Source organism: Coturnix japonica, chromosome 1 (assembly GCF_054131305.1).
Source record: "Coturnix japonica strain WE chromosome 1, WE-NBRP24, whole genome shotgun sequence".
NCBI classification, from domain to species: Eukaryota; Metazoa; Chordata; class Aves; order Galliformes; family Phasianidae; genus Coturnix; species Coturnix japonica.
This window is the reverse complement of record NC_140663.1, coordinates 23,076,647-23,086,646: the sequence shown is the minus strand read 5'-3', so window position 1 is coordinate 23,086,646 and position 10,000 is coordinate 23,076,647. Positions and strand designations below refer to the sequence as shown.

At 44.2% G+C, this 10,000-nt stretch overlaps 1 protein-coding gene across 44 annotated transcripts in view; it reads left to right on the top strand.

The window, feature by feature from the left end:
• Positions 1–10,000, top strand: part of FOXP2 (forkhead box P2) — a 389,891-nt gene that overhangs the window by 201,277 nt on the left and 178,614 nt on the right. For 41 of the 44 annotated variants that reach the window (XR_014940862.1, XR_014940893.1, XM_085531421.1 and 38 more), the window contains one exon: positions 7,133–7,310. The exons of the other annotated variants lie outside the window; for them this stretch is intronic. Coding sequence is in view for 31 of the 41 variants with exons in the window: in XM_085531421.1 (XP_085387547.1) it covers positions 7,143–7,310 (168 nt within the window). In the remaining 10 variants the exon portion in view is untranslated. The remainder of the gene's footprint in view (positions 1–7,132; positions 7,311–10,000) is intronic. 44 annotated transcript variants of the gene reach the window in all.

Below are 10,000 nucleotides of genomic sequence, written 5' to 3'. Positions count from 1 at the left end.
ATCCAGGCATTTGTAATCAATGAAAGCTATACATGCAGACGTACTGGCTGTGGCTTTGAGAGCTGGCGTGAGAGCTCTTCTGGGCTCACCTTAAAAATACACATTTTCTGCTTTACTCCTCCATGAGGCTTATCCGGCCTTTCAGTAAGTTGGATCCCATAAAAGAAATTTCTTTTGGTGTCCCACCTCTCCTGTGGGCCTTCCAATGGGAAGGCAAGGGTGGGTCCGGCAGAGAGGAGAATTAAAGGCACACTTTGCTCCAAAAAAAAAAAAAAAAAAAAAAAAGATATGCTGGAAGTAGAAAGTGCTTCAATCTAAAAAGGGGTTCTATGGAAGAGTTTATAGACAAGGAAAAAAACCAAAACCTCAAGGGGTAGCGAGGAGAAGCTTTGAGCCTGGGACAGGAGTGAACTCGGCACAGGGTTAAACAAAGGCTGTGGGGAGACAGCACTGTCCCGACAGCCATGGATCTGAGCGAGCGGAACAGCAGTGAAGGTTGTTACAAAAAAAAAAGGTGTAAAAGTTGGCCCTGGGATTGTGGATTGTAAACCCTGTGGACTCTATAAGAAGCCTTTTTTTTTTTTCTTTCTTTCTTTCTTTTTTTTTTTTCTGTCTTTCCTTTTTTTTTTTTTTTTTTTTTAAGGGAATTTGCCTGCCAGGCAGGTCTTCCCTAGCTCTCACAGTTCTAATTATTTCCTACTGCCCTAATGCTTTCTCACTATTAAATTCTCCATTGACTGTAATAAAGTCTCCCTACTCTCAAGAGCTTGGAGAGCTGCTTTTTTTTTTCTTCTTTTTTTTTTTTTTTTTTTTTTTTCTTTTCTTTTCTTTTTTAAAGACTGGGAAAGAGAGGGAGATAGATAGCTTCAGGGAGAGGGGCTGAGAGGAGTTTGCTTTCCAAGATGCGGTTTCCCAGGCTGTCATTGCTCAAATAAGAACCTCATTCCGAAATTGGCTGCTTAGTTCTGTGTGGACTATGGGTACTCAATTCAGCAGGCTTTTGCCACTATCCTATGTGTAAGGTGCGTGTTTTCCAACACTGTGTGCAGTACTCATATAGGAGACGCTGGCCTGGGCTTTGTAGGGATTTTCTTTGCACCAAGAGAAAATAAATAGCGGTTGGAAATCAGTTGTTGGGGGAAGTGAGCTGTTGTTTAATACTTGGGTGAGTGCGACAACATATTCCTCTATTTTTGAAGGCGGATGAATGACTGTGCTCAGCGCTAACCTAGTATTTAATTAGTCCTGAGGAGCTGCAATGGTGTGAAAGGGAAAGATGCAGCTGCGGCAGCGCAAGATTGTGTTTAGTCCAAGACTGAATGTGAATGCAGTGCTCTACCTTCACTACCTTTATCCACCAGTTTGTGACAGCCATCAGATAAAAGGATGTTCATTTATACATGATGTATAACCATGCTGTGGTACACAGACGTTGAGTAAAATTGCGGCTTATAAGAATGAGCTCAATATTTTAGGTGATGTTTGTATTGTCAGTGAAAGCTAACTTCAGCACAGACAAATTCATCCGATTCTTGAGATATCTCCTGCTTGCTGAGTGTGGCTGTCACACAGCGAGCAACAGGAGGGTCCCTCTGCCCTACCTGGCATGGCAGCTGAGCTGCTGCTGGATCCGCTCTGCCATCAAGAGATCTCCACTAGGGCAATTTGTAAAACTCCCGTTGTCAATTTCATAGTGACTGCATGTTCAAAATGGCCTTCAGTGACCCACTGAGCGAGCGCCCACTGAAATGTTTAGGGATGCAGCCTGAATTCTTTACAGTACCATTTATTTGGTTTGTGGCCCACGTACGTCTATCCCATTAGTGCACTTTTTTAGCCATTTTGAACCATTATCAACTGCCATCTTCATTCATCAGGCTATTTGCAATAGAGAAGATTTGAAGAAATTATTTTTTACTGTGAAAATTCAGGGTTTTTTGGTCAGAGATGCTGTCAGCTTCCTAAAGCAGATGTGATACGTATTCTTTTGATGGTGCTGAGATGTGTGCTGTAGTCACAATTGTAACTTCAGTTTTCCTGAAATACCATTCCACACAAGATTTGAGCGCACCGAGCATTTTTGCAAGGAAAAACCTATTCAAGTAGATAACAATATATTTAACCAGTTTATATAGGTACTTTATTTGACAGTATTTCAATAGCAGTTGACCTAATTAGTGCTTCAGTCGTGTTAATTTACTTACATATTTAAAAATGTGCAGTGGGATAATTTATAGCTCTGCTTAACTCCAGCTTTGAGAGCTAACTGTTATAGATAAAGTTAAAAAAAAAACACAATACATTTATGAATATTCTCTAAGCTTGTCTAATTTTTTGCTCTCACACATTCAGCGATGTCCTTCATATCTGGCATTTTGATTTATTAGGCAATCTTAAGTATTAAGGACTTTTAACATACCAGCACAAGGCTTGGGATGCATTGTGCCTTGTGTCAATGATGAATTAATCCCAGCAGAGCACAAAAGTTACCATTATTTAAGTCTAGCTTCTCACCTCCACTTTTACATCATAGTCAAGTTTTTAAGGCAGGATTTTAGGCTGTGCTGTGGGAAGTGTCACAGAGTAAAGTGAGGAGAGGTTGGCACTTAATGCTGCATGCTATACATATGTGCTGCTGTCTGTATATAAACAAAAGTGAGCACTTCAGCGCTAGGCTGCAGGTGTATGGGGGCTGCTTTGATTCAGGAGCCTTTTCACCTGTGCTTCCGGGTACTGCTACTGGTTTCCATGTCTGAAGTACTGACAAGTCATAAGCTGGGCACTTTTTAACTGGAATTCCTGCTCCTTTGATGCAAATATGGGGCCCTCGTGGGGATAGGGAGCAAGGCAACAGTCTTGTGTGGTTGTCAGTGCATTGCAAAGTGCCACTGGTAGGCCTAAAGCAAAGAGGAGCTCACTCCTGGAGCAAGGCCTTGTGGAGGGAGGTAGGGCTGCACAGGATCCTGCCACAGGCCGCACTGTGGCCCTGCCAGAAGTGGCACCTTGGGGCTGCTGCTGGGATTATGGCCTGCAGGAGCCCTGCGGCCTGGAGGAGCCTGACCTGAGACACCCCGGGCCTGGAAGAGGCCTGTGCTGAGGGCTTACGCCTCGTGGGGAGGGACCAAATGGGGCTGGCTCTCAGCACACCCTGTCATAAAGTGAGGGGCTTTAATTGAGCTCCGGCTTTGTATCCTGCTATTTGTACAAATAAAAGACCACATCTTGATGCAAAATAAACACAAAAGCACTGTTGTGACTATAACAGGGAGTCATATACTAATTTATATAATAAGTGGTTGTGCACGCTTTATTCAAGATTATGGCTGCAAGAAATGGCATGAATTGCTGGGTGTGTTTAATGCTGGATTATAGCAATTTGAAACATGTCAAACACATGGCTAATGCCTCATGCTTCACTCATTCTTGCGTAAACCTGCATAGCCACCATCCATTATACCCTTGGTAACAACACAATTCTGCAAGTAAATATTGTTACACTAAGTAACCTTTCAATTCAAGTTGTTTAGGAAGAGAAAATGCAATCTTGTGCAGTCAGTTCCAGTGTCAGTTTAATGTTTCAGAAGGGAAGCGGTGTAGAGAATAAGTATCTGCACCGCGGCGTGCCGCCTTGGAACACGCGCACGTGCACACGTGCACACACGCGCAGACAACTTGCAGGAAGAGGAGTCAGGCTGCAGCTCCCAACTTGGTGGGGTCATAGCTTTCCTCTGCTGGCCTGGGTGCACCCTGACAGAATTAAACTTGCAACCTGCAGCACAACTGCGTGCTAAAATCATCAGCAGTGTGTTCTCTCCTGTAGAGAGCACCAGGCATAGCTTTGTTTAAAGCACTGGGCAGCAGAGCTCACGCTCCCCTTTGGCAACCGGGCCTGGAGGGTCACTGCAGCACAGTGCTGCCTGTGTGGGCATGGTCACAGGTCACAGGTGGCAGGGAGTGTGGAAGGGAAGAAAGGGAAGGAATGGAAGTGTGGATGTCTGGAAATGTATGCCAACAGAGAGTTGTGCATGGGTTTTTTTTCTTGTCCTGTTTGAAATACTAAACTTTCTGTCTTAATATCTGGCAGCTGTTGTATTTTTATTCCCTTCGTATTTATTTATGACTGTTATGCTAACAACCCGTACTCCTGCTGTAAAAGCAAGAAAAAGTACATCAGTGGCTTAATGAACTGCTGCAGGTTCAAGCTGTAACTGAAAATTATTCACCAATGACTGAAATTACTGACACATGGGTATTAGAGATGGTCCTTGTGTAGGCATTTTTGGTGCCTTATTTTGTGGGGGTAGAGCTGATGATGTATGTGCACACACGTGCACATGTATGTATGTATATACAGATGTATACAGATGTGAGTGTGTCTGCAGGAGAAAAGAAAGGGAAAAAGAATGTTGCTGTGCCCTTGCTTTTTTTCAGCAGCCCTTCTATAGTTGATAGCAGTGAGGAGTCTGCGGACAACCAGCCCAGGGCATTCCTCAAGCCAAAGTTTCTGTATTGCTTTTAAAAATACCCTTTTAAAAATAGAAAAGCATTTCATTTTTAACATGAAATTCTGGAGACTCTTTCTTCCTCATACAAACACTTCAGTATTTCCTCCCCTTTGCTGCCAAATGAATTACCCTCAGTATTGATGGTTGATGTTTGATTCTCTCTCTGCGTAGGGGTTGGGTTGGATCTGTTGTTTCCTATTGCTGGAGCACTGTTGCTGGCCACGTTATGCTAAGCCCGGTTCTGCTGGCTCACAGACACTCTAACTTAAAATGCAGAGCCTGAACTGCACTCTAGGGCTTTGCACGGATACAAAATCCACAAGACATAAAACCCCTTGGTTAACATGAACTGGAAGATGTTTAACCCTTCTCTGCTAATTGTAATGGAAGAGGCGGAGGGGTGTAAAAACACAGGATTTGGCTTTTTTGGTTGCTTTTTTTTTTTTTTTTTTTTGCTAAAATTCAGAGTGTTTTCTACTGTTTTGGTTAACTGTCGTGTGCACCCCTTTGCCCTTCTGATGTCACTGGGCTGAATTACCGCTGTTATTGTCTAACGAGAGAAATTTTAAAAGATGAACCTGTCTGTTGGCTAAATCTTTGTTTGACTAAAAGAGGATTAATGTTTGGATTTCCCGAATTTCCAAATCCATGTAACGATACAGTAGATGAAGTGTTTTAAATAGATTCCCACTATGATATACACGTCCTTTTATTCAAAGTAAATATTGTAAAAATCTGAGAGGGATGCCTGCTCCCACCGTTGCGGAATACCCGCATTAGAATTTTCATATCACTACTAAGGGCAATCAGACCCTTTTCTCTGAATATTTTAAACATTGTACATGTAAAATTTATGCCTAATTTGAATACTTATTAGCTGCCTAATCTCAGAAAAGAGTATTAGCTTTGTTTTTGTCTTGTAAAATTCATCACTATGTGTATCACATATTCCATTTCTATTATTTTTCTTAGCTGATGTTGGTGGGAGCGCTCCGGGAGGGCTGTTTGTCCACAAACACATCTGTTTCTGCTGGTGTTTGCTGTGGTGTAACAGCTGCCTGCCCTTACATCAACCACGTTCGTGCTTGGGCTTCTGGCATCTTGTTTATTTTTGACCAGAGCATCTTCAGATAACTTAACATTTTGCTATTTCAACTTCCTTCACACGACACGCTCTTGCAGCTTATCTTGGGGGTTCGTGGTGATTTATGCAGCATTTTGATTTATATCCCACGCACACAGTTTAAGTTGCAATCATTCTTTCCCCGTGTTCCTTGCTAGGAAGGGATGCTGTGCGCACTTTGCAAGAGAGCAAATCCCTAAGTTCAGTAATGAGGCAGAGCAGCGGCGTTGCTTCTCGTGCTGTTTGCTTACACCTCACGCGCGCCTCAGAGGTATCTTTCAGCGTAGCACCGTCGAGGTTGTTGTGGGGACTCAGTGCATCCGTGCGGTGACAAAGGCAGCGAGGTGCACACTGACGCCACTGGGGCGGGATGGAACTTGGGTGGCTCTGAGAGCAGGACCTGACCTTTCCTTCCGTATTACTGATACAAAATGCTCCTCGAGCTGCTGGTTGTGAGGGCACGCCGCTTCTTTATTTACTGCAAAGATTTCAACTGATCTTGGCAGGACATCTCATTGCTATCCTGAAAGTACAGTATATTTATGCAGTGAAAATGATAAAACATTTATTACTGTAGAGAAGGTAATATGCATAATTTATGCTGTTTTTAGCACAATCATTAGTGATATTCTTGATAGATTTTATTTCCAGCTTTCATATCTAATACATGCCTGGAAAATTAATTTTATATCTTTCATTTATTTGCCTATGTTAAAATTGAGTTTTAAGTCATCTTCAAGTGAACAGTTTGATTGCTGCTCATGCATAAGCTTAATTACTTCCCAGGAAGGACAGTATTAAATGTTTTAAATGTCAGAAAAATAAATGAATATCAGCCGTTTGATTAAAAAAATAGGCAATATCTGACGTGTTTTGCAGCAGGAGCTTTTTCTTAAAATGCCTCCGAGGCAAAATTTTATTTAGTCACCAAAAAAAAAAAAAAAAAAAAAAAAAGGAAAGGAGAAGCCCATTATACTATTTATCATTGGTTGATGCCATATGATTTGTAACACCCTTACCAAATTTTAATTTTGTATGATTAGCTGTGCATCATTAAACAACAGCCTCGCATAAGATACGCTGTAAAATTCTGACAGAATCAAGATAGCAAATGTTTTAAAGAAGGCTGTATAGTCATCCATGGTTGTCAAAGCTGGATAATAGGAAATATAGAGCGGCGCGTGCAGTCGTGCCTTCATTTAAACCAGTTTTATAGGTAGACTTTAAAATGTGGTCGTTCGTAAATGCTATTGACCATGCTGCACACACGGCGTGTTATTTTGGCTGTTAAATGGAACCGCACAAGGATTGCTTATAGAAACCATAATTCCGGTGATTAGTATCTGTGCGAAGGAGAGTTGGGACCGCGCTCGGTGGTAAATGGCTCCGCGAGGCTCTCCCCGCTCCGAAAGATGCCGTCAGTAATTGGCAGAGAGGGACATCTCGATAATGGAAGTGCGAAGGTGTAACGCGGTGTTAATTGATACTTCTTAATCACTTTTAGGTATTAAGTCATGATGCAGGAATCTGCGACAGAGACAATAAGCAACAGTTCAATGAATCAAAATGGAATGAGCACTCTAAGCAGCCAATTAGATGCTGGCAGCAGAGATGGAAGATCAAGTGGTGACACGAGCACTGAAGTAAGCACAGTGGAACTGCTGCATCTGCAACAACAGCAGGTAAGTTTGTTTGCCGCGCCGGCTGCTCTCGCGCGGCCCCGGCTCTCCCGCCGACCCGCGCCCACCAGGAGCCCCGGGAGAGCGGGGTGGGGGCGGACCCCCCCTCCCCTGGGGGCAGAGGCAGGGGCAGGGGCAGGGCCGGGCAGGGGCAGCGCGGAGCGGGGCCGGGCTGGCGGCGGGGTGCGGCGCCGCGCGGGGCGAGCTGCGAGCGGTGCGGTCCCGCGTGGGGCCGGCGCGGCGCGGCGCCCTCCGCCAGAGGGCCACATTCCCTGCGAGAGCGCAGCGCGGCGCGGCCCGAGCGGCGGCGGGCGGGGTGCGGGCGGCGGGAGCGCCCCGTCAGGAGTGCGTGCGTTCGGAGCCGGGAACCGCCGGGGGAAGCGACCCGCCGGCACAGCGCGCTCGGAAAACGTTTCTTTTTAAGTTAGTTAGTTTGCTTTCTCAGCGACTTAACGCCGGACGGCTGTTCCGGCGAGAAGCGTCTCGTTAACCTGTTGTCTGCTTACTGGTGTCTTCTGAACGAGATGCAGTCAATTAGTGTTTGTGACTTCACGTTTCCTTTGATACGGGGCACGAGCGCAGTCCCGCTTTGACCAGAGGGAGGCAGACCCCACCGGGGCGCAGGGCGGCCCCATCGGGCGCCTCTGAGCCCGCAGTGCCAGCGCCCCCGCGGCCCCGGGCCGGAGCCCCTCGGTGCCGGGCCGGCAGCACCACCCCGCGTCGCCCCGCATCTCCCCACGGCTCTACGTGCCTAGGGGCTTCGTCACCGCACCGGTTACTCATTGGCTTAATGGCAGGAAAGTTGTCTCACGTAAGACAAAATATTGTAAAAATCCCGTTTTATAGAAACGCGTTGAGACATGAGAGATAAATTGCGTGTGTACGGGCCTCTGAAATAACAGGTCACCGTGGCTCTTAAAATTGAATCATTCTCGGTGCTGAACTGAACGGTGTAGCCCGGCTGCTTTTATAGTTAAATATTTTACACGGTGACAGAAAACGTGGAAGAATTAAATAGTTGGAGATTTAAATCCGAGAAGTTGCTGAGGCTTAAATCTGTGCCTTGCTTCAAGTGCCAGCCTGCTCTGCTCTAACAGTGCCACAGGCTGAGAAAGAGCGTTCAGTGTCTTCCTCGAGTTCCAGTGCTTTACACACATGTGTGTTAGTATTATCTCTGTATACACAGTGTATATATATATGCACTAGGTTTATAAGAAATCACGTAGAATATATAAAATTGCATGTATAATTTAATAGCATTTTCTTTTAAAAGCATGCTGTCACCTTTATCCAGGTGTTCAGATTATAGCAGTATTCTAAAGTCTTCATCCTGAGTGCACATAGTTGTTAGAAATGTATAGAAAACTGAATTGTAGTGAGGCAGTTTAAAACACAAAACTACCAGTAGAACTGTGTGCTGCTTCCATGTTGCTCAGAGCAGCCGTCCTGGAGGTTTGCGGTCCGTTTGTCCACAGAGTCACACATTCCTGCAGATAGCAAAGACCACAGAGAATAACAACTGCAGATGAAAATATCCAGTTGGGTAGCAATAACAGGCAGGTTCTGAGGGAACAGGCTCAGAAGCGACAGTCTTTTCTTCAAAACTGTGACGAGATCTTAAATAAGAAGACAGGCAAAGTAAAGCCATGGGTACAGCTAACAGGGCTCAAGAGGCATTTTATGACAGGGTCTGCACTGCAGGATTTAAATACAACTTGAGTTTGGCTTATAAATCCTTCTATAAAATAAGTTGATGTGAAACATAAACACTGGTAAACATGCAGTAGGACATCCTTTAGATAATGGGCATAGCTTTATACTGCTTCTGCTTTTCTTCCTCTTTCCCCCCCCCCCACCCCTGCTTTTTACCCTATGCCTTTTGAAACACGATTTAAGAGAAAAATGCTGCCTGTTTTTGTTGCTGTCACTGTACTGACTCTCTCAAATGCTGTTTTTTATATGCGACTTGCCAGACTAAGCTTGACAAGCTGAAAAACAGAGCAAACCCCAAAATACCTATAGTTATTTTTCTAAAGATTTTTTATTGTTTAGATATATGCAAGATATAATTTACTGATGTCACAGTTTAACATTCCTCTTTTGAGTTCTCCAAGTCATTTTTATGTGGGCCTTCACTTAAACAAATGAAGTTCTTCGCAGCTTTCTCTGAAAGAAGGAACATTTCCTTTGGCTGGGCAGCCCCTTAAAGTGATGCTCACACCTGAGAATAGCCAAAGGGATTGAGTAAAATTACAGAGGAAGTTTTCAGCCTGGCACAGATGTGTACTGGGCAAAGTTACGCGTAAGACATTTTAGGCTATGTACAAAGAGCCACTGGGATAACCTAAACATTTCAGTTTGTATGTGGTCTTGTTCAGGCATCATGTTGAAGCACGTCGTCACAAATGGCGAGATTTATATAAAGTTAATATGCTAAAATAATAAACTTCATCAGATTCTTACGTGGAATTATGTGGAGTTTGGACAGTCCTATTTCTGGCTCAGTGAACTGCATTGTTGCCATCTTTATGTAGAGGTGAGGAGTTTGGCTTAAATCGGGTGCTTATTCCTCACCCATGTATCAAGATGGAATGACAGTATTCTGTAATATATTGTAATACATACTGGATGATAAATGGATTGGGTGCTGTCACAAGTCATCAGGTCGGCTTTGAAGATGTATGACTAAAGTG